The sequence below is a fragment of the Solanum stenotomum genome, unplaced genomic scaffold (assembly GCF_019186545.1).
Source record: "Solanum stenotomum isolate F172 unplaced genomic scaffold, ASM1918654v1 scaffold15738, whole genome shotgun sequence".
In the NCBI taxonomy this organism is placed as follows: Eukaryota; Viridiplantae; Streptophyta; class Magnoliopsida; order Solanales; family Solanaceae; genus Solanum; species Solanum stenotomum.
In genome coordinates, this window is record NW_026023705.1 from 1 (window position 1) to 25,002 (window position 25,002).

Consider the following 25,002-nt stretch of genomic DNA (forward strand, 5'->3'; position numbering starts at 1 on the left):
TACAGAGACTATAGACACAAACTGAAAATAAAGTATTTCGATTCAAAATCAACTTATCAACTTCGCTTGCGGAATAAGCCCAAACATTTTGGTGTGGATGAATGGAAATATTTGGTCAACCTTTGGAGTGATGCTGACTTTCAGGTAATTAAATTAAAATTAATTTATGATTTTAAAATTATTATTTGCTATAGTAGTTTTTTAATCTCTTATAGAAACTAATGTTAATTATTGTTTTTTATATATATTTTTCTCAGAAGAGAAGTTCGTAAAACAAGACAAATAGATCGAAACGTTCCTTACCTCCATATATTGGAACCAAAAGTTATGCAAGACTTAGACATGAAATGGTAAATATTATAAAATTTAGATTAAACTTTGAAGAATTATATTAGATTATCTAAATTTTGCGAATGATAATAATAATTATTTTTATAGGAGAAAGATGGAAAAACTCCTTCTCGTGTTGATGTTTTTATGGAATCTCGCAAGAGAAAAAAGGGAAAACAAGATGATGCTTTTCAACAAGATGTCATTGTAAGTTCAATATTGTGTTAGCCTTCTTTATTTCTTTCAAAAAAAAATAAAATAAAATAAAAAAAATAAATAAATAAATAAAAAAATAAAAATATATATATATATATATATATATTTTCATATATCTTTATTAATTATTTTTTTAATTGTAGGATCAATTTGATCAATTTAAAAAACAACAAGAAAAGGGAGAAATTTCTTTAAATGATGATGATATCTTCGAAAAAGTACTTGGGATAGAAAAAAATAGATATCTTCGTGCATATGGTCTGGGAAAAAGTATTAGCGAATACTTTGGTGGTAGACCAACAAAAGTACAACTCATAAAATAGCTAGAATCAACCAGAAAAGAATCAAATGAGCGTGTGGAAGAAGTTAAAAGGGAAGCGAAGGAACAAATTGAAGAAATGAAGAAAGAAACAGACAATAAGTTAGAAGAGTTGAGTAAAAGATGGGAAGAAAAATTTCAAATAATGATGGCAGCTCAAAGTCAACAATCAAATGATCCAAATCTAACCGTAAGTACTTTATATTATCTTTTTATATTAGTGTTTTGATACTATGTGATTTCTTTTAAGAAAACATATATATTGACAATTAAATTTTATTTTTAAAGTAAATATTTTATTGTACTTTTTCTATTTAATTTTTTTTTGTTATTGCAGCTTTTGGAGAAGTGATGAAAGCACTTAAGTGATGGAGAGATGAACAATTATTTTTTTTCTCTTGTAAAAGTACATTTCATATGTTTGCGTAGAATAATGTTCCACTATTTTAAATGACATTGTTGATCTTTTATTATTTTTCTCTAATATATTATATTTATTACCCCATTTAAGATATTATAGTATCATTATCTATAAATTTCATGTAAAAAATAAATGAGCACATACATAAATAATGAATTACTAGTGTGTCAAATTTTTCAATTAGTTGCTATAAACAAATTAAAGTTGTAGCTAAACATACAAAACTGCCACGCAAAGGATAACATGTTTTCACATTTTTATTTTCGTGGCAAATGAAGAAATTTTTTTTGCTACAATTTATATTCTGTAACAAAAAAGTGTGAATTTTAGCTATAATATTTTGAATTTGTAGGTCTACATATATTACTATGATTGCCACGTTCCAAGAGCATAGCTAAAGAAAATTACTTTTCGAAGTAAATGAATATTCATTTTGCTTCAATGCTATATATTTCATGGCTAATTGTATCAATTCTCAGTTACAATATGAAATGTTTGTGGCAAGTACTAAAATTTATAGCTATAAATATTTTATTTCGTAGCTAAATATGAGCATTATTGCCACGAGACTAAGCTATAGCACTTGCCATAAAATGTAAGTTTGTGTGGCAAATAAATTATTTTTTTTTTTGCTACAATACAACATTGTGTGGCTACAATATGAAGATAGCTACAAATTTTGTTTATCATGGCACAACAATAAAATTACTTGCCATAAGTATATTTTTCGTGGCAACTTTTTATTCCAATGCAGCTACAACACATTTTTTTTATACCAATAGATAAAAATCCTTGGCCACGCAACATGTAAAGTCTGTAGCTAACTATTAGCCACGCTACATCTTGCTACGAATGCTACGAAAGAAAATAATGTAGCTAAAGTGTTTAGTCACGAAAAAATTCATATTTAGCTACAATGTATTTTGTAGCAATAGATGTCTTTTCTTGTAGTGACATCCTTGATGTTCTTATTATGCTCATAGATAAAAATGGAAATCCATTGATGAATGTTAAAAAGATTAAGGCACAAGTGCTAGTAAGTATACATTCAATTACTTATAAATCATGTGATAAAACAAAGTTGTGTTGTTTTATCACCTTTGGCTAATTTTATGATTGATAGACTATCTGATCAACCTTTCAAAATTTGCTTATTTTGAAAAGAATTTATCGTCAAAGGACTTCATAAAAAATGTACTTTTGGAGGATAGCAATTTATGTTTTAAAAAACATTTTTGTCAATATTAGTTAGTACAATACTTTGTACTTGACCAAGGCTCTAAAAGTGTTTTGGGGAAAAACATCTTACTTCTGCTGCTACTCAAAAACACTTATTCTTCTTAAATATTTGACCAAACACATCAATTATCTAAAATATACACTTTTGATTTCCAAAATTTGGCCAAACTAACTAGTACATTCTCATTTCCTTCTACCTACCTTATGTATTAACTCATCATATAAAATAAAATTTAAACATAAATTATTGCTCATCTAGTTTGAAAGTGTTGACATGATTGGTTACAAACAAATAATGTTCAGGAATTCTTTATGGCAACGGTGGATAATCCCTCAAATGCAGTTGAATGGGTACTTGCAGAAATGTTGAATCAACCAATTTTAATGCAAAAGGCTATAGAAGAACTCAACATTGTTGTTGGGATCAATAGATGGGTTCAAGAATCAGACTTGCCAAGGCTTAATTATGTCAAGGCATGCATAAAAGAGGCCTTTCGACTCCATCCCTTTATGCCTTTTAATGTTCCTCACGTGTCTGTCTCTGATACCATCGTCGGTGAAAAGTACTTCATCCCTAAAGGGAGTATAGTGCTATTAAGTCGTCTTGGACTTGGCCGGAATTCTAGAGTTTGGGAGGATNCTTGGACTTGGCTGGAATTCTAGAGTTTGGGAGGATCCATTAAAGTTCAAGCCGGAGCGTCACTTCGGAATGGAAGATGGTGGTGAAGTAGTTTTCACTGATTTAAATTTACGTTTGTTATCATTTAGTATTGGAAGACGAGGTTGTCCAGCTGTGAAACTTGGTTCAACAATTACTACAATATTACTTGCTAGGCTTCTTCAAGGATTTACCTGGAATTTACCACCAAATTCACCATGCAATGATTGAATTGAGTCTTCTAAGATTAATCATTTGTCTACCTTACCACTTCTTGCTCAGGCAAAACCAAGATTAGCTAAGGCCATGTATCTTTAAGCTACAATATTTTTTTCGTATTCATCTGTCTAAGTCTTAGTGTGTGAAATTATTTGTGTAAGGATATACTATTAACCACATGGTATAAGTTATAGTATTGTCTTTTCATCCTATATATGTAAAGATTGTTATTTGTTTCTTTATTTGATAATGTATATCATTGGTTAATTAAAATGTGTGTCCTTTACTTATATAGTATATATTTAGTGTATGGAGTTCCTTATCTGGAGACTAAAATTATCAGTCCTTATAAATTATAAACCAATGTTTACAATGAAAGATGAAACCAAACACACATCTTGATGATTGTAGCATAAGATTAAATGACAAGCGTGTTACCGACAAATTAATTAGCCAGAAAAATCAAATATTTTAACTCTTCCCTTTTTTAGAACCCGAGACAAATTTTTATTTTTCAAATGACAGTAATTTATAAGGGTGGACGTTATGTCCCTGATTCGATTCTTTGATTTTTGATTTTGAAAAAGTGTGGACTGAATACTAAATTAAACCAGTTTGCTTCCATTTTTTCAACTTTGATTCGGTGTTTTTAAAACAGTTTTTCGGTGTGAATGAAAAATAAAATGAGGACAAAATAAAAGTAAATGGCATTCAAAAATTTAAAACAATGTTTAGTGATAATGTGTCTAATCATGAAATACTTATAGTACTTAAAAAAATTATATTTGTCTTTGTCAAGAACATTGTGACTCCAACTGTTGCTCGAGGAAAATAAGGGACAAATTACTTTACATGACGTACATCGGCAAAAATATGTTTAAGTTCCTCCTGAAAATTAATATTTGAAGTTAACTATATGAATTGTTAATTTGTTGCTACTTGAATTTGGTTAAGAATGAGATAAAAAAAATGTATTGGAATACTAATAGACATTTCTTTCTTTCACAGAAATCAAGTCTCTTTCTCCTTGTTCAAATTTACTTTTACTCAAAAGAATCAAGGTTTCTTTGTCTTCCATAAACACAAATTTCAATTCCTTTTAATTTAGATCTTTTTAGGGAAAGAAATATTGCTACACTCATGGAATGCACAGACAATTAACACTGCATTAAAAGTAATCTTTAGCAGTAATTAATTTTTGATAATAATTACATTATTGCTAAATATATTTTTAGAGGCAATTTATATTTTTTATAAATGTCCCTAAAACCTTTAGCGATATTGAATCTTATGATAATTAATTAATGCAGGTAACGATCTTAGTACTCTTTGTTAATGTTCAGATTATCACCGTTAAAAATTGTTTTTGTTATAATGTAAGCAACTGGGTTTTTATTTTTTGTCGTAAAAAACACACCTAATTAAACTATCCCAATTTCTTGAGTTCCATTGCTGAACTATTGAGAATGTGAGTTTTATACTTGAACTATCACTCAATAGTTACTGAAACACACCTCAACTAGCTTCTAAAGATGTGACTCCACTCTCTTTTATTTAATTTTTTTTTGCCACCTGACATTTCATGTGGAAAAATAATTTTACTATAATAAATTTAAATAAATTAATATTAAGTTAAATATTAAAACTATTACCATATAAATTAAATTATTTGAATCGTAATATCAATCATCTTATTCTCCACCTTTTAGTCATGGTCTCATTTCTACTGCAACATCAATATCTTTAACAGAGAGATTTTAAGATTTTAAAGTCCATTAAAAATATGTTAGTGATCATCATTTTCTGTGTACCACAGCTGTAATGGCTGCTGTCACAAATGCACATGTTTATTACTTTCTTGTTCTTATTTATTTGTTAAATATTTTATTTTTGACAAATAAAAAAATATTTTTTTTTATTATATTCTCAATTTATTAATATTGAATTAATATTATTAAAAATATAATTAGTAAATATATTTGGAACTCTATCAATTAATATAGAATGGTAGATTCACTATATTAATTATTATTTTTAAATAGATGTATCAAGTTAAAATTTGACAAATAAATAAGGACGTAAGACGTAATAGAGTTTAGATGGCACGTCAAGTTAAAATTTGACAAATAAATAAGGACAAAATCACTTGTTCTTCTTAAATGTTTGACCAAAGAAATCATCTCTATGCACTTTTGATTTCCAAAATTTTACCAAACTGACTAGTACATTCTCTTTCCCTTCTACCTACCTTATATATTAAAAGCTCATCATAAAAAATAAAATTTAAACATAAATTATTGCTCATCTAGTCAAAAAGTGTTGATATGATTGGTTACAAACAAATAATGTACAGGAACTCATGTTGGCAACAGTGGATAATCGTTCAAATACAGTTGAATGGGCACTTACAGAAATGTTGAATCAACCAAAGTTAATGCAAAAGGTTATAGAAGAGCTCAACATTGTTGTTGGGATCAGTAGATGGGTTCAAGAATCAGACTTGTCAAGGCTAAATTATGTCAAGGCTTACATAAAAGAGACCTTTCGACTCCACCCCGCTATGACTTTTAATGTTTCTCATGTGTCTGTCTCTGATATCATCGTCGGTGAAAAGTACTTCATCCCCAAAGGGAATATAGTGCTATTAAGTCGTCTTGGACTTGGTCGAAATTCTAGAGTGTGGGAGGATCCATTAAAGTTCAAGCCGGAGCGCCACCTCAAAATGGAAGATGGTAGTGAAATAGTTCTCACTAATTCAAACTTACGTTTGTTATCATTTGGTACTGGAAGACGAGGTTGTCCAGCTGTGAAACTTGGTGCAACAATTACTACAATGTTACTTGCTAGACTTCTTCAAGGATTTACCTGGAATTTACCATGTATCTTTAAGCTACCATATTTTTCGTATTCATCTGTCTAAGTTTTAGTGTGTGAAATTATTTTTGTTAGGATATACTATTAACCATATGATTTAAGTTATAGTATTATCTTTTCATCCTATATATGTAAAGATTGTTATTTTGTTTACTTAATTTAATAAAGTATATCATTGGTAATTAAAATGTGTGTCCTTTAAGTATATATTTAGTGTATGGAGTTCCTTATCTCATAAACTGAAGACTAAAATTATCAGTCCTTATAAATTATAAACCAATGTTTACAATGAAAGATGAAACCAGACAAACATCTTGATGGTTGTAGCACAAAATTAAATGACAAGCGTGTTACCGGCAAATTATAAATTAGCCAGAAAAATCAAATATTTTAACTCTTCCCTTTTTTAGAACTAGAGAAAATTTTATTTTTCAAATGACAGTAATTTATAAGGGTGGACGTTATGTCCCTGATTCGATTCTCCGATTTTTGATTTTGAAAAAGTGTGGACCGAATACTAAATTAAACCAGTTTGGTTCCATTTCTTCAAGTTTGATTCAGTGTTTTTAAAACAGTTTTTCGGTGTGAATGAAAAATAAAATGAGGACAAAATAAAAGTAAAAGGCATTCAAAAATTTAAAACATTGTTAAGTGATAATGTGTCTAATCATGAAATACTTATAGTACTTAAAAAATCATATTTGTCTTTGTCAAGAACATTGTAACTCCAACTGTTGCTCGAGGAAAATAAGGGTGAAGACAAATTACTTTACATGACGTACATCGGCAAAAATATATTTAAGTTCCTCTTGAAAATTAATATTTGAAGTTAACTATATGAATTGTAAATTTGTTGCTACTTGAATTTGGTTATGAATGAGATTAAAAAAATGTATTGGAATACTAATAGACATTTCTTTCTTTCACAGAAATCAAGTCTCTTTCTCCTTGTTCAAATTTACTTTTACTCTAAGAATCAAGGTTTCTTTGTCTTCCATAAACACAAATTTCAATTCCTTTTAATTTAGATCTTTTTAGGGAAAAAAATATTGCTACACTCATGGAATGCAAAGACAATTAACACTCATTAAAAGTGATCCTTAGTGGCAATTAATTTTTGATAATAATTTAATTATTGCTAAATATATTTTTAGAGGCAATTGATATTCTTTGTAAATGTCCCTGAAACCTTTAACGACATTGAATCTTATGATAATTAATTAATGCATGTAATGATCTTATTACTCTTTGTTAATGTTCAGATTATCACCACTAAAAATTATTTTTGTTATAATGTAAGCAACTTGGTTTTTATTTTTTATCGTAAAAAACACACCTAAACTATCCCAATTTCTTGAGTTTCATATCTGAACTATTGAGAATATGTGAGTTTTCTACTTGAACTATCACTCAATAGTTACTGAAACACACCTTAACTAGCTTCTAAAGATGTGCCTCCACTCTCTTTTATTTAATTTTTTTTTGCCACGTGACACTTCATGTGAAAAAATAATTTTACGTTAATAAATTTAAATAAATTAATATTAAATAAAATAATAAAATTATTACCCTATAAATTAAATTATTTGAATCATAATATCCATCATCTTCTTCTCCATCTTTNAATAAAATTATTACCCTATAAATTAAATTATTTGAATGATAATATCCATCATCTTCTTCTCCATCTTTTAGTCATGGTCTCATTTCTACCGTAACATCGATATCTTTAATGGAGAGATTTTAAGATTTTAAAGTCCATTAAAAATATTAAAGTGGCCATCATTTTCTGTGTACCACAGCTGTAATGGCTGCTATCACAAATGCACATGTTTAATACTTTCTTGTTCTCATTTATTTGTTAAATATTTTATTTTTAATAAATTAAGAAAGAATAATTTTTTTATTATATTTTCAATTTATTAATTGAATTAATATCATTAAAAAATATAATTAATAAATATATTTGAAACTCTATCCATTAATATAGAATTATAGACTCATTATATTATTTATTACTTTTTAATAGATGTATCAAGTTAAAATTTGACAAATAAATAAGGATGAAAGAAGTAATAGAGTTTAGATGGGGATAAGTTTCTAAGCTCTAAAGTCAATGCAATTACAATAGCTTATATTCACTAACAAATTGTACCATCAATCTAAGACCACAATTTATGAGTTCAAGTCACAAAGAGTGAACCTTAGAGATAGAGAGATATTTTAGAGAAACTTATAAAAATTGTATTAGTTTATGAGCTAATTATTTAAATATATTATAGTTTATAATATTACGAATCTTACAAGATTTTGGTGCGTTGAGATACATGTATCTCGAGATTTATAGAGTTAAAAGTATGTGTAATTTATTCTAGATACAATATATCCAAGTAGATTCGCATATATCTGAATATATAACAAATTTTGCCTGCCTCTTTTTCATATCATTCGCATGTATCTGGTATCCCAAATACATGCAATCACACCTCACACATACAAATACATATATTTAGTGTATATCAAGTGTGATTCATATGTATTTGTGACACATGACAATCTCGTTCGCCGCCCTCCCTCTTGGTCACCTCTCTTCCTATTTTAATTTAACTAGTTTCTGGACAAGCAAGTAATATATATGATATGAGTTTTATTTAACCATAGTGTAATCATTAACAAAAATAAAATAAAATAAAATAAAAAAGTACAAGCTAAAATTGATGAACACTCATCCAATTTGATTGGCTTTCTCTGTTGAGTGATAAATAATTAATTATTGTTTGAACTACAAAATTGAATAACTGAATTAATTTACTCATTAATATTCTATTCAACTTTTCAGCTTCTCTAACTTTCTATAGCAATTAATGAAAGGTTTTCAATTGGTTGATGTAAGTTGTAGCAATCAATGTGAGCCACCAACGTTTCATACTCTCTCCGTCCCTATTTACTTGTCCATATTTCATCTTTTAGATGTCCCTATTTACTTGTCCATTTTGACAAATCAAGAAAGGACAAAAAAAATTTTCCTATTATACCCTCATTTAAACTTCTTGAAAATTTAAACTTCCCCCAACATTGATTAGTTATCTTGAATAAATTTATTTTGGAATCATAATTAATAAGGGCAAAATTGTAACTTCACTATGCTAATTATTGTTGCCTTAATATGTGTGTCATTTCTAAAGTGGACAACTAAATAGGGACGGTGGGAGTACTAAATTATGATCATTATTATATTTAATTAATACAAACATTTTTTTTATTGTGTGAAATTTGTGTATTTATATTTTTATATTAAATTCTCTTATTATATAAGAGACCGTTTGTGCTTAAGCAGACACATCTCCGTCGACGTGCCTGCTTCAACATGCTTTTTTAAAAAAATAAAAAATATTTCTTTTGGTCTACTTTAATTTAATTATTAGTGTATAATTTTTCCGAAATTATGAAATCCGATTTAGCTATGACTTTTAATTTTAAATTCAAGAAGACATGCATGCTTTAGCGTGTTTCGAAAAAATACTTTTTTTTGTTCTACTTTAATTTAATTAGTGTATAATTTTTTTGAAATTATGAAATCTGTTTTAGCAATTATTCTTTTGTTCTACTTTAATTTAATTAGTGTATAATTTTTTCGAAATTATGAATCCGTTTTAGCTATGACTTTTAGTTTTAAATTCAAGAAGACGTGCATGCTTCAACGTGTTTCAAAAAAAAAATTCAAACAAAATTACTTCTTTTGTTCTACTTTAATTTAATTTGTGTATAATTTTTTTTGAAATTATGGTATCATTATCATGAACTCGGTAATATTTGTTTATATCTTGTAACTACTTTGCGTGAAAAATCAACGATCGATAATGAAAAATACATTAATTATGGACATCTTAATGAACCTCCACACAATAAATTTGTGCAAACAAAAAGTAACTAACAACTTAAATATCTAAAAATCATATTAAAATTTATTCAACTTTCTAAATTCTACCTATATCATATAAATTAAAATAAAAAAATATTAAGATATTGGGCCTTTACCTTACCGTTAGTAGTTAGAGAATCTCCCAAATAAGAGTAAAAGGGTATGTATTGTATTTTTATACATTTTGAGTTGATATATATTGTTTGGAGTTTATTGTATTTTTATATACATCTTTGAGTTAGTATATGTTTATTATGCAGCTTTAAACATGTTATCTTTTGTTATTGCTTTCATATTGGAATTGAGTTGAGGTGAGTATTGTCTTCCCATGTTATCAGTTCAGTTAGCTATGTTTCAGTTTCCCCTTAGATACTTGTACATTTAATGTACTGCCGACATTCGACCTGCATCTTATAATGATGCAAATACATGTATTCAGGATCATCAACATGTGTTTCGTTGAGATCATTTGACATTCCAGTTAGCATTGGCAAGCCTTCTTATATTCCGGAGGACTTCACCTTTACCTTACAATTAGTAGTTTTGAGATGACGTGATTCTTGTCCCGATATCCTTCTGTAATAGTAGAGGCTTCATAGATAGATAGAGTTGAGGAGTTTTTTTAGTATATATTTACTTTTTTTTTGAAAAGTTTTACAAACTATAAATATTTCTATTGAGTATTGTTTAGACTTAATGAGGTTAGTATTTGAGTTTAACAACTTTTATTCAATCTTAAGCCTACTATTGCTTGAGTTAGTTTTCCTCTTGTAGTCAACCAGGATGAGGATTCACTTGGGGACCAATAATGGTTCTCGAGTGTCGGCCACGTCCAAGGTGTAGGCTCGGATCGTGACACAACTATTGAGAGATAAAAAATGATATTATTTAGAAAAGGGAAAAGAGTTTGATGTACCCCTCAACTTTGTTATTTAGAGTTAATATACCCCTCGTTATGAAAGTGGTTCATATATACCTCTACTATTATACAAATGACTCACATATATCTCTTTTCTCTAACGAAAGTGAAAAAATTAATTTTAATTTAATTATTTTATAAATAATATATATAATCTATATTAGGTATATATGACCCTCCTCACACATATATTTTTTTTACTTTTTTTTGTTTCAACGACTAATTTAAATTTATTATTTTAGTGGTCAAATATAATTATGTTCCACTAATTTATTATAGATTCCGCGATTATTTTTACAAATATAAAAACTAAATTACAATATAGCTGATGAAAAAAAATAGTTTTAAATTATAATATAGCCACAATAATAAATATATGTTTGAAAAAAGATTAAAACATATGTTGAACTTTGCTAGAAGGATTATATATACCCTTAAATGATTTTTTTGAAAAAAAATTAAGAGTTAAAAATATAAATTTAAAACTAAGTTTTCACTTCCATGATGAATGGTATATATCTGAGCTTCTTTTTTTTTTTTTTGGTAACTAAATTTCCATCAATCACCAAAAACAAGTCTTTACAGAGCCATAGCAATACATACACATATTGCTATCTTAAAACAAAGAATTTTAACAAAACTCTTAGAAGCTATCTGAGCTTCTTTTATAACAATAGAGGTATATTTAAGCCGTTTATATAACGATAAAGATATATATGAATGACTTTCATAATAAAAATATATAATTTCTAAATAACAAAATTATTTTTCCCTTTTCAAAAATTTTAAAAATATAACCCGCCCTTGCTATACTTTTAAATAGTTCTTGTGATCGAAAAGCTGCCGACGAAAAACATGTATGATACTTTTAAAAAGATATTTTCTTGTTTTTCAGTGAATTTGAGTATAGACCACATAAATATTTGTACTATAGTTTAGGATAGACATAAATATATATATAAAAAAAAAATCATATTTTGGTTTTCAGGTTTTGACAATGATATTTTTTTCAAATATTTTTTTGGTTTTTAGATTTTGGCATAAAAAAATTGGTTTGATTTCTCAATTCGTAGCAATTAAATTATTAATGAAAAAATTTATTATAGTTCAAGATAAGGATAGACATAATATCGAAAAATCAAGTTGATTTGTACTAATTCAATTCTTTAGTTATTAGGTTCGACAATGATGTTTTTTCAAAAAACAAAATGATTTGATTTCTCAATTTGTAGCAATTAAATCATTGATGAAATTTTTCTTTTTACTGTAGTTCAAGATAAGGATATGCATAATTATTAAAAAATAAGGTTGAAAAGTAATTCAATTCTTTAGTTTTTAGGTTTGGCATTGATATTTTTTCAAAATTTTTGGTTTGATTTGTCAAATCGTAGCATTTAAATCATTAACGAAAAAAATTATTGTAGTTCAAGATAAGAATAGGCATAAATATCAAAAAAATCAGGTTGAACTGAATCAATTCAATTCTTTAGTTTTTATTTTCTGCATTGATATTTTTTCAAAAATTTTGGTCTGATTTCTCATTCGTAGCAACATATTACTGTAGTTTAAGATAAGGATAGACATAAATATCGAAAAATCAGGTTGAATTGAATTAATTCATATCTTTAGTTTTCAGGTTCGATATCAATTTTTTTTTTTTAAATTGCGGTTTTATTTCTCGATTCATAGAATTAAATCATATATGAAAAAAAATACAAAATAACAACAAATTTACAATTCAAATATATTAACTCAAAATGTTAATTTTCAAGAGGAACTCATCAAACTTATTTTCGTCGATTTACTTCATGTAAAGAAATCATCTTCGTCCTTATTTTTCTCAAGCACAATGTTCTTAACAAAGATAAATATGATTTTTTTAGCATAATAAGTGTTCCATGGTGAGGCACATTCAACTCATCTCTATTTAAAGGGTAAAATAGAGAATAAAGTATACAACCACACTCCGAAAATCCCTCTTCTCTATTTATAAAAAGGTGAATAGTAGTTCTCTAAATTTGAAAAACTACAATTCATCCTCTCTATTTCACCTGTTGATCATTTTAATATTATTTATACTATGTGACATTTATAATTAACATATTATAAATCATGTTTTTGATTTACTATGATATATATATATATAGTGTTATTATAGGAAGAATATCATAATTTATGCATTGATTTTATAAAATGACAAGTATTATGAATCAACTATTTATAGTAAAGAGAAGGATGAGACTATAATTAATGGGGAAAACAGTTTTTAAAATTTAAATTTACAAAAAGAATAAATTAATTTGGAATTTCTTATGCAGATTATGTGGGCTATTAATATTTTGTATTGGTTGATGCTTGAGTAATAGTTTATTGGAGTTTTAATTTTCTGTTACACAAGTCATGCATAAATATAATGGTTTTCATGTCCAAAAGTAGATAACAAGCTCTGAGGTACCATTTTTTTTAAGCATAAAAAGCGGAAAATACCATAAATATTTCTGGCCAGAAGCAGGCATGTTGATCATGACCGGCTTTCCTAGACTCTTCTATATTATAGTAAAATAAAATGATATTTTCTTCGAAATTTTCTTCTTTTATATTTTTTTTCCCACCCTTTAAAAATATTAATTAAGTATAATTTGATTAAACTATCCTTATTAATATTCTATTCTAAATTATTTCTCATGTAGAATGATAGATAGTTATATAAACATATCGATTCATAAACATATATAAAATGATTTATTATATATTTATAATTTCTAAAAAATATATATTATGAATTAAACCAAAAGAATAGAAAAGTAGCGCAATTGAGTAGATGGGATTTCATAGTAAGAAAACAAAAAATAGTATAGTCTTAAGGGATTGTTTAATTGGGAATAAAGTATCTCAAAATCAATTATTTAAGAATAAATTGATTCACTATGTATATAAAATAACTTATTTTATTACTATTATATAAATTGTAGAATAAATAATTCAAAAATTTATTTAATACTTTCAAATAAAAATAAAATAAAATAATTTTGCATTTTATCCGAAGATAATGAACACTTGTGATAACTTTAGCATACCATAAATGGCCCCTACATGTTTATATTCCCATATGGCCATAATAATTTTATGCTTATTTTGGAAATTCAGTACTCTCTGTACAAAATGTAAAATTGTTTTAGTTAGTTGTCATTTTTTTTATTTGACAAATATTTAATGATACTATCAATATTTTATTCATGTTGGATCTTATTTATTTGGCAAAAAGTAATCCTTTTAAAGATATATAGTTTTGAGACATTGCAAGATTTTCACATATTTCATAGATTATATAATGATCAGTCAAACTACATAACATAAATTGAAACGAAAGAGTACTCTATTAAACTAGTTACCATACCTCTTTGTTGGGCCTACCTTAATAGTTGAATGTTCATGCAGTACTTATAAATAGTGCAAGACATAAAGAGTTAGCAATTATCACAAGAGAAAAATGATGAAAATATCAAACCTTCTTCTTATGATTATCTCCAGTAACACTACATTCTTCATTATAATATCTATTCTATTGACAATATTCATTTCTATTATTCTTAATAAGAAATGGAATATTGGTAGTGTAAGAAACAACAAACCATTACCTCCAGGTCCAAAATCATGGCCTATAATTGGATGTTTTCCTCAAATCATCCTAAAAAATAAGAATGCATTAACTCATCGAATACACAAAATTATGGAGGAAATGAATACTGAAATTGCTTGCCTTCGTGTTGGTAATTATCATGTTATTCCTGTAACCTCTCCTGAACTTGCTTGTGAGTTCTTGAAGATTCAGGACTCTATTTTCTCATCCAGGCCTGTTTGCATGTCCGCGAGCATCGCTAGTAATGGCTACTTGACCTCAATTTTCCTCCCCAGTGGTGATCAATGGATGAAAATGAAAAATATGCTAACTTCCCATGTGTTGTCACCAAAATCATTTCAATGGCTTCGTCCTAAAAGGGATGAAGAAGTTGACCACCTTCATCGATTCGTTTACAATCAATGTAGCAACCAACTTGTTATTAACTTAAGGAAAGTAACAAGATATCATTGTGGGAATGTAATAAGGAATATGATTTTCAGCAAGAGATCATTATTTGGAATTATAGAACAAGAAGAGGAAATTGATGCCCTTTTTACACTTCTTCAATATGTTTTTTCTTTTGGTATATCAGATTACTTACCATGGTTAAGTGTTTTTGATTTGGATGGTCACAAGGCAATTCTCAAGAAAGCCTATGCTACAGCAACAAAACATATTGATATTGAAGTTGATAACAGGATTCAAATATGGAAAGATGGCAACAAATCTTTGGAAGAGGACATCCTTGATGTTCTTATTATGCTCAAAGATAAAAATGGAAATCCATTGATGAATGTTAAAGAGATTAAGGCACAAATCTTTGTAAGTATACATTCAATTACTTATAAATCATGTGATAAAACAAAGTTGGGTTGTTTTGTCACCTTTGGCTAATTTATGATTGATAGACTATCTGATCAAGCTTTCAAAATTTGCTTATTTTGAGTAGAGTTTATAACTTCATAAAAAATGTACTTTTGGAGGATCATAGCAATTTATGTTTGGCTAATCAATTTAAAAAATATTTTTGTCAATATTTGTTAGTACAATACTTTGTACTTAACTTCTGCTGCTACTAAAAAACAGGTAGGGGTTGTTTGGTGTGAGGGATAAAAATAAATAGTAATGGGATAAGAAAATAATGATGGGATAAGTCTTTTTACCTTGCTTGGTTGCCATGTTTGGGATAACTTATCCACCATTTATACCATAGTGATGAGATACATTATCCCATATACATGGTGGGATAAGTTATCCTAGGATAACTAATCTTGGGATAACTCTTTCCCAACCAAAACGACCCCTTATTCTTCTTAAATATTTCGACCAAACAAATCTACTCTCTAAAATATGCACTTTTCATTTCCAAAATTTGGCCAAACTAACTAGCACATTCTCATTCCCTTCCACCTACCTTATGTATTAACTCATCATAAAAAATAAAATTCAAGCATAAATTATTGCTTATCTACTCAGAAAGTGTTGACATGATTGGTTTACAAACAAATAATGTTCAGGAATTATTAACGGCAACAGTGGATAATCCCTCAAATGCAGTTGAATGGGTACTTGCAGAAATGTTAAATCAACCAATGTTACTGCAAAAGGCTATAGAAGAACTCAACACTGTTGTTGGGATCAATAGATGGGTTCAAGAATCAGACTTGTCAAGGCTAAATTATGTCAAGGCTTGCATAAAAGAGGCCTTTCGACTCCACCCCTTTGTGCCTTTTAATGTTCCTCATGTGTCTGTCTCTGATGCCATCGTCGGTGAAAAGTACTTCATCCCTAAAGGGAGTATAGTGCTATTAAGTCGTCTTGGACTTGGCCGGAATTCTAGAGTTTGGGAGGATCCATTAAAGTTCAAGCCGGAGCGCCACCTCAAAATGGAAGATGGTGGTGAAGTAGTTCTCACTGATTCAAACTTACGTTTGTTATCATTTAGTACTGGAAGACGAGGTTGTCCAGCTGTGAAACTTGGTTCAACTATTACTACAATGTTACTTGCTAGGCTTCTTCAAGGATTTACATGGAATTTACCACCAAATTCACCATGCAATGATTTAATTGAGTCATCTAAGATTAATCATTTTTCTACCTTACCACTTCTTGCTCAGGCAAAACCAAGATTAGCTAAGGTCATGTATCTTTAAGCTACAATATTTTTCGTTTCATCTGTCTAAGTCTTAGTGTGTGAAATTATTTGTGTTAGAATATACTATTAACCATATGGTTTAAGTTATAGTATTGTTTTTTTATCCTATATATGTAAAGATTGTTATTTTGTTTACTTAATTTAATAAAGTATCATTTGAATAGATCATTGGGTAATTAACATGTCTATCCTTTACTTATATAGTAGATATTTAGTATATGGAGTTCCTTATCTCATAAACTAAAGATTAAAATTATCTGTCACTCTCTGAACCTACACGTGACTGACACTCGAGAACCATTGATGGCCCAAGCGAACCCTTAGCCTGACTTACTTATTCAGCGAAAGACTTAACTCAACACATAAACATCTATGAAATAAACTGGAATGTTGTAAAGGAAACATTCAACTGGCCATTAAGGCAAACTTAAGTCTCAACATAAGATAATGACAATGAAAAGACTAAAGAACTAACATCTGAATGTCTATGAAACCTCTAAAACAACTGAGATGGATGTCGGGACAAACCCCACAACATCCTAATGAACTAACAAAGTAACTTACAGCAATAAAAGGAGTCCTCCGGAATGCAGGAGACTCACCAACTGACTCTGGAGTGCTTACTGGATCAACGATGCACTGGATGTCGATCCTAGTTACATGTATCTGCATCAAAATAAGATGCAGGCCAACTGACATCAGTACATTGAATATACGAGTATGCGAGTTGGAATGCTAAACACAACATAGGCTTGAAAGAAATCTGAAGATCTTACCTGGCTCAACTCAACTCAACATAATTGAACTTAATTCAATATAAAGAAGTTTAAATAAGTGCAATATAAAGAAAAGTTGTTTAAAACATGATGTCAACTTTGTGTGTATGCAAAGATACACTATAACTCTGAAAATGTATGTAAAAATACAATAAATTGTGTATATAAGAATACAATTACTTCTATGGGAGTTTCTCTAACCGACAACCATCACGTAAGAGCTATTGTGATGATACAACGTTTTACCTCACGTTGCCAGGGTAGTCCTATACCTTGCTGAGGGTATAGAACCTGAACTACTAAGTGGATTCATTAGTCTATGCTAAAAAGCACTAAGGGTTCATCTAAAAAGTATAACCCTTTTCTACCCATGATGGCTACATGGTTTATGGGGGTTGTGGGTTCTCTAAACGCTCCCTCATATCGGTGCTCAATACTACTCCCAAAATATGATACTAGCTCTTTATGTTTAAAAACATACTTCTTCTGTGACTTGAGATTAATGCTCAAAAACTTAGCTCAAAGGCTATCTTGGAAATCAAAGTTTCCTCTTTTGCTTCATTTAGAAAGCGATTACTCTTTTCTGAAAACTAGCCCAAAGGCCCTTTGGAAATCGAGGTTTCCCTTTCTTGTTTAAATGTGAAAACATTTTAAACCCTTTGGGAATACATAGTCCCCATATACTTTTGAAGAAATGGACTTCAAACTTTACTCTTTACTCTTTACTCAACTTAAACTTTAAGTCTTAAAACAAAGTTAAAACATTTGCAAAAGACTTTTGGAAGACTCTAAGAAATTCTCTTGACTTTGATCTTAACTGCTCTTGACTTGACTCTTAACTGATCCTTGAATTGAATTATGGATTCAAGGATTGTGATTTGTGATTGGAAAGATCTCATGATGTTTAGGAATGATTTTAAATGGCTAAACATGAGAAAAGACCAAAAATCGATATTTGAGGGTGGGTCGACGCGGAGACATATTTAATTTTTGGTTTCAAAAATAACTTTTGAGGTAGAATGGTCCGTGACTGCTCTGCGACGCGAAATGATTTTTCTCAGTCCTGAGGAGTGGGTCCGCGACACAGGGCAGTGTCAAATTTCAATCGACGAAATTTCTTTTTCGTTTTCCAGCTCTAAACCCCCTAAACTCCATGGGTTCTTTTCCCAAACACTTAGAATCAATTATATGATCAAAGTACATCAGATTCTACTCAAAATCAAACCTAAAAATGTGAATCAATCTCAAGAAACTCCAATCAACACAACCCACAAGAATTCAAACGAAAATTTATCAAGAACTCAAGGATTTACTTTCAAATCTAATAACTTCGCTGAAATTGAATCATATTTGGCGCATGGGTGAACTAACCCAACGCTATGTGATCTCACATACCTTGTAGGGATCACCCCCGACGAAATCCACAAGCTAATCTTGACGAACCTTGAACGAATCTTGAACGTTCTTCTCCTTTCTCCTCTTTTCTCCTTTCTCCAAGCCCTAGCGTGAAATTCACTTTTCTAAAACTGACAGAAATCTGACTTTATCCCAATTAAACTCCTAAAAATGAATTAGAATAATTAGGCAAGGAAAAGACTAAATTACCCTTTTAAAATCCGGATTTAGACTTTCCTTAATCCAACCGCCCAACTTCTAAAGGGTATAACCCACTCATACGAACTCGGAATCGCGTAAACTCAGCGGCGTTGGAGAGATAATTCCAAGATCTTTCCTACCATATCTGGAAGTACCTCTAAATCATCCTGAGCTAGAAGTTATGGCTGTTTGAAGTTGATAAAAACTCAACTTTTTCCTAACTTGAACAAATTTCCAGATTTACATTATTTCCAAAAATGACTATTTTCAGTTCTTAGCTTTTTCCTAGCTATTTCAAATTGCGAGATGTTACATTATCAATCCTTATAAGTTATAAATCAATGTTTATAATGAAAGATGAAACCAAACAAACATCCTGATGATTGTAGCACAAGANNTGGCTGTTTGAAGTTGGCAAAAACTCAACTTTTTCCTAACTTGAACAAATTTCCAAATTTCCATTATTTCCAAAAATGACTATTTTCAATTCTTAGCTTTTTCCTAGCTATTTCAAATTGTGAGATGTTACATTATCGATCCTTATAAGTTATAAATCAATGTTTATAATGAAAGATGAAACCAAACAAACATCCTGATGATTGTAGCACAAGATTAAATATAATTTGATCTTGATTATGAGAATGACTCTATTTCAACTTCTTGTGCTATTATATTATTCGTGTTTATTAACAGACCGGGTAGAGATGTTAGTTTATATTCGAAATATTTTACAAAACAACTTCTCTAGTTCATTAAATGTACTTTTACTCTAAATCTTGTATAATTGTTATGATCAATGTAACTTGATTTATTATATTGATCTGTCAAAAGGTAAAACTCTTCTGTTGGTCACACATTTATGATAGATTGGATGATAACAAATAACATTAATACAATAATAATTAGTTGATAGAATATATATCTCGATCTTGAGATTGATGATGCCCTCTATAATTGGTTGTAAGTTTTCATGTAAGAATTCTTCATGTGAATTTTATATTTATGCATTGGAGGCATCTCATTGGAGTTTTAAAATTTGGGAAGATTGGAAGGCTACTAATCTATATTATTTTAAAAGGGGAAAATAGTCTGAAAAATGTTTTAACTTTGGCCGAAATTGATGTTACGATACCAAACTTTATGAAGGACCTTTTACCCCCTCTGCACTATTTAATACAATATTTTAAAGGTATATTTATGATGTCCACGTGGGCACATATATACCTTTAAAATACACTATTAAATAGTGCATGAGTAAGAATTCCTTTCCAAAGTTTGGTATCGTTACAACAATTTCAGTCAAAGTTCAGATATATTTCAGACATTTTTCCCTATTAAAAGAATGATGATCCTTAGAAATGTTTTTTAACGGCTAGATGGAAATGAACATTGAGAAGTTGGTTATGATTGAATAACACTTCTTCATTGAGAAATAAGATGCTTTAATGGTGAAAATCATTGATGACAAAGAATATCGAAGCGCTCCGACGGGCTTCTACACTTCTCTTTCAGTTGGATCTATCCTCCATGAAGACCACCTACATTTTCTTAGTTTGATTTTTCTTCTTATTTTTTTTTGTTTGTACAGGTTTTTCTTTCTTAATTGAATAAATGGGGATTTAGCCCCTACACTTTTAATTTTTTTAAAAATAAATAATAATATATATAATAGACAAAATTGTAATTTTCTACTTTTCTCAAATTATTAATTGATTTCTTTATAAAATTTAAATTAATGTGTCCTAAAATATATGATAAAAGGTAAATATATTTTAAAAATAAAGTTATCCTAAAATATATGGTAAGATATATTATAAAAATTAATAATTAAGGAATGTTAATATATATTAGGAATGCATCACAAAAGATAGAAAAAAAAATTACGTTTGAAAAAATAAGGAATTTCGTCATCATAATGTGGCCTAAATGTAACTTCTCGGATTTCGAAACTAGCTAAAGAGAGGTTTATACAAGTCACCCATCAATTTTTTTATTTTGGGTCAACTTCAAACGATCATATATTTTAGCATATAAAGAATTAAGTGGCCCATGAATTAAAGGTCTTTGAATTCTCTTTTTAACTAATGTGAGGTAAAAAAATATATATTTTTAATCATTATTTGCCTAATATTTATTATTTATATTTGTCTTTTTTTAGCATGAATTTTATGGATTGTGCTAAATAGTATATTTTATTTGTAGGAGTAAATTAGTGTAAAGTTAAAAACGTTTGAAGCTAAAACAAATTAAAGATGAAAGATTATAGAAGAAAATTAAGCAGACAACTTAATGTTCATATTTATACAAATTATGCAGATAGCAAAAGAACGCCAATTGATATTGGCCTTGCCACGTGGCATCATGTGAAGGCATCTCCAACTATTGAAGACAGCGGAAGTTAAAGCGCAAGGCGGTTACTGTTCACGCTTACAACTTACAAATTCAATTCCTTTTTTATTTTGATTTTCTAATTTTTTTTGGATTCAATTATTTTATTTAGGATTTTCTACATCTATAAATAGTCCATAGAAATAATTATTATAAGGAAATAGAAATCTAGAGGAGGGAAATATAGGGCATCAAGTAGAAAGTTGTCAATACTTTTTAGGGTTCTTTTCTTCTTCTTGTTTTCTTAGAGATTAGTGGCTAAACACCCTTATTCTGGGGCTACAGCTACGAATGGATTGTTGATTATTAAAGGCTTTTTGAATTAATTCTTGGTTGTCATTATAAGTTACTTCTATATTCTTGTTTTAGTATTTTATGTTTGCGCACCATAAGATAAATATATTGTCTAATCTTAAAATCGAGAGAGGAGGGATTAGATAGACCAGAGAATATAGAGAGCTCGGTACACCCATTAGATTGAGGTGATTAGTGTTCAGAAGTGACGCCCAGATGAACACTTTGCTTGGTTACGAAACAGGATGAAATATAAATGCTCGTTAGTTATTCTATTTATCCCCGCTCAACGATGTAGTTAGATAGCTAATTGGGGTAGGCGACGAGAGCTGTGAACACAGATCATACAATTAACCCTGTAAATCAATAACTTGACAACTGAAAGTAGTTCTGAGCCAATAATATGATGCATGAGATTCATAATATGATGCAGCCCTAAAATTATTTTATACTTGCTTGAATCATCATATTAAAGTCGTTCACAATTGGTTACTTTTATTTAGTGCATAATTATTAGTTGTTAGCAATCAACACAATCTCTTAAACGATTACTTTTGCTTTTATTTGTAGAATTAAGTGTTAAATAAAAATTGATCATAAGTCCCTTGAGAATGATAACTCGTTTCTTAAAGAATCTATATTATTTGCGCGACCACGTACACTTGCGTGTATATTGGGGAGCAACGCTAACGCCACCAAATTTGCTTAATTTTGAGTTCGGAGTAGAAAGTTATTCCTGTTTTAGTGAAGCCTCTCTTCTAAAGGCATCTCAATCATTTTTAGAGGGGTAGTTTGATCTTTTTCCTTTCTGTATAAGCCTAGACACATATTTCTTCACCCAATTAATGGTCTAATCAGATGTAAAACCACCTTTTTACGTTCTTTAACGCTTCGAAAAAATAGAGCAGGATTTCAAGAGGAGAAAAAGCTAGGTTTCAAGCATTCTTCAAGATTCCATTGATTTTCGCCAAGAATGTTGTTCTTTCCAGGTATGTGAAGCTTCTCACAGTGTTGGACTTGTTCTTCCACGCGCCCTACATATCAATTTAGTCAAGAGATCGTTATATCTAAAGGATTCGTAGTTCTTGATATTGAGTTCAATTCTTTTACAATTGAGGCTTTTGATCTTTTTGTTTTGTAAATCTTTGGTAAGGTTATGTTTCCTACGGAATTGTATGAAAAATTCTCATGTATTCGTGTTGGATTTGAGAATCAAGAAGAGTTTAGGAGAAATATCTCAATATTAAACTAGTTGGGGTCCTAATTTTAGCTTGGGAAATTAGTCGGGTTTCTGGGCGGGGGATGGGGCAGCGCCACAAAGGCGCCAGGACTGAGGCCTAGAAGTTTGGGGCCTGGCGGCCCAAACCTATATTAAAATGGCTATGTTTCCCTTCTCTATATTAGATCCTATAGGCTCCATTTATCTTTGAGAATTCTTACATGTTGTAATCACATGTCTTAATGCATTCAAAACTAAAGTGAGTTTAAGAGAAAAGTTCAAAAAATCTTTTTGAGTTATTGTTGAGGATCTTTTGTAACCAACAATGGTTTTGAACTAATTTTCAGTGTTGAGAAGAGTTTTATTCGTGATTGAGAAAGAATATAAGGGAACTAAGGAATTCCAGATGTAACACTTTTACATTGAAAAAGAGAAATTTTGATTTCTAAAAAGAGTAATAAGTACTTAAGAGGTTAATTCAGAGTAGTTACCTCTTTTAAGAGGATATTTTGAGTAATTACCTCAAATTGAGAAAGAGTATATTTTACACATTTGAGCATGAGTATATATATTTATTGGGAGTAGTATTGAGCACCAATATGAGAATGAGTTCAGACAACTCACATTCCTCATAAACCATGTAGTCAACATGCATGTGAACATGATTGTACTTTTTAGATGACTCCTTATTGCTTTTGAGCATAACTAAGTGATCCACTTAGTTGAGGTGTTCTATACTCCGACAAGGACGAGACGATGTATCATCACATAACTCATAGTGATGGTTGTCGGTTAAGAATCTCCCAAATAAGAATAAATAGTAACTTATTGTTAGGGGTGTACATGATCGGGTTGGTTCGGGTTTTTCAAATATCAAACCAAACCCATTTGTGTCAGATTTTTAAATCTATAAACCAAACCAAACCAATAAAACTCGAGTTTTTCAACCTCGGGTTTTTTCAGATTTTCGGGTTTTTTCGAGTTTTTCCGATAAAATATTCATACAAACATATAATTTACTTGTACTTCAAATATTTCTTTAGTCCTACCAAAATACAACAATGTAAGGTGTTTCTTAACAAAATAACACAAAATATGATATGAGTAATGACACTAAAATATTCAACAAAAAAATAATAATAATGAAATCACATAAAACAAATATTCCAAATTAACAAGTTATAATGAAAATGAACATAATTTAAAAGTACTAAATCATGCTAAAATAAGTTTAATAAGTATTAGTTACATGACTAAATATTAAAGGAAATTAAAATTAGATTATGTATTTGAATTGTCTAAAGCAATGTAAAATCAAAGAACAAATATTCAATAGTATTGTCATTCTTAGTGTTGAATTGATTTTCATTTTGCATTAGTATTAATTTGATTTTGATTTAAACTTTATTATAATTACCAACATATGTGGACTATAATCTTTATTGAACCATTCAGAATTCTAAGTTTCAAATTTGAAATAATATATTAAAAGATAAAAACTATGAAAAAGTATAAGAAATATTTAAAAATTATATCAAAGTAAATATTTTTATGTATAAAATTAAATTTTAAAATTATATATATAATGTCGGGTTGGTTTGGTCTCGGATTGGTTTTTTTTAGTTAAAACCAAACCAATCCAAATATAGTCGGGTTTTTTTCCAATACCAAACCAAGTCAAACCAACCACTAGTCGGGTTTATTTTCTCGATTTGACTCGATTTGCAGTTTGGTTCGGTTTTGTACACCCCTACTTATTGTATTTTTATACACATCTTTGAGTTAGTATATTTTATTTATGAAGCTTTAAACATTTCATCTTTTGTTATTGCATT

The 25,002-nt window shown here is 29.1% G+C and overlaps 2 protein-coding genes across 2 annotated transcripts; both read left to right on the forward strand.

Annotated features, from left to right (window-relative positions):
- Positions 1-2,202: 2,202 nt before the first annotated feature.
- LOC125850241 (phenylalanine N-monooxygenase CYP79D16-like) lies at positions 2,203-3,536 on the forward strand. The gene is made up of 3 exons (XM_049530105.1): positions 2,203-2,322; positions 2,829-3,141; positions 3,179-3,536. Exons 1-3 carry the CDS (start codon positions 2,203-2,205, stop codon positions 3,412-3,414), a joined length of 669 nt encoding a protein of 222 aa, XP_049386062.1. The 3' UTR covers positions 3,415-3,536.
- An 11,071-nt stretch (positions 3,537-14,607) lies between these two features.
- LOC125850242 (isoleucine N-monooxygenase 1-like) lies at positions 14,608-16,940 on the forward strand. Its single transcript, XM_049530106.1, has 2 exons — positions 14,608-15,561; positions 16,257-16,940. The coding sequence occupies exons 1-2, from the start codon at positions 14,608-14,610 to the stop codon at positions 16,890-16,892; spliced, it is 1,590 nt and encodes a 529-aa protein (XP_049386063.1). The 3' UTR covers positions 16,893-16,940.
- Positions 16,941-25,002: the final 8,062 nt, after the last annotated feature.

Excerpts from the sequence above, each read along its gene's own strand:
- LOC125850241 (XM_049530105.1), top strand. The coding sequence starts at position 2,203 with ATGTATTTTGTAGCAATAGATGTCTTTTCTTGTAGTGACATCCTTGAT. Across the intron at positions 2,323-2,828 it reads AGATTAAGGCACAAGTGCTA|GAATTCTTTATGGCAACGGT; the intron begins GTAAGTATACAT and ends AATAATGTTCAG. Across the intron at positions 3,142-3,178 it reads AAGTCGTCTTGGACTTGGCC|GGAATTCTAGAGTTTGGGAG; the intron begins GGAATTCTAGAG and ends TTGGACTTGGCT.
- LOC125850242 (XM_049530106.1), top strand. The coding sequence starts at position 14,608 with ATGATGAAAATATCAAACCTTCTTCTTATGATTATCTCCAGTAACACT. Across the intron at positions 15,562-16,256 it reads AGATTAAGGCACAAATCTTT|GAATTATTAACGGCAACAGT; the intron begins GTAAGTATACAT and ends AATAATGTTCAG.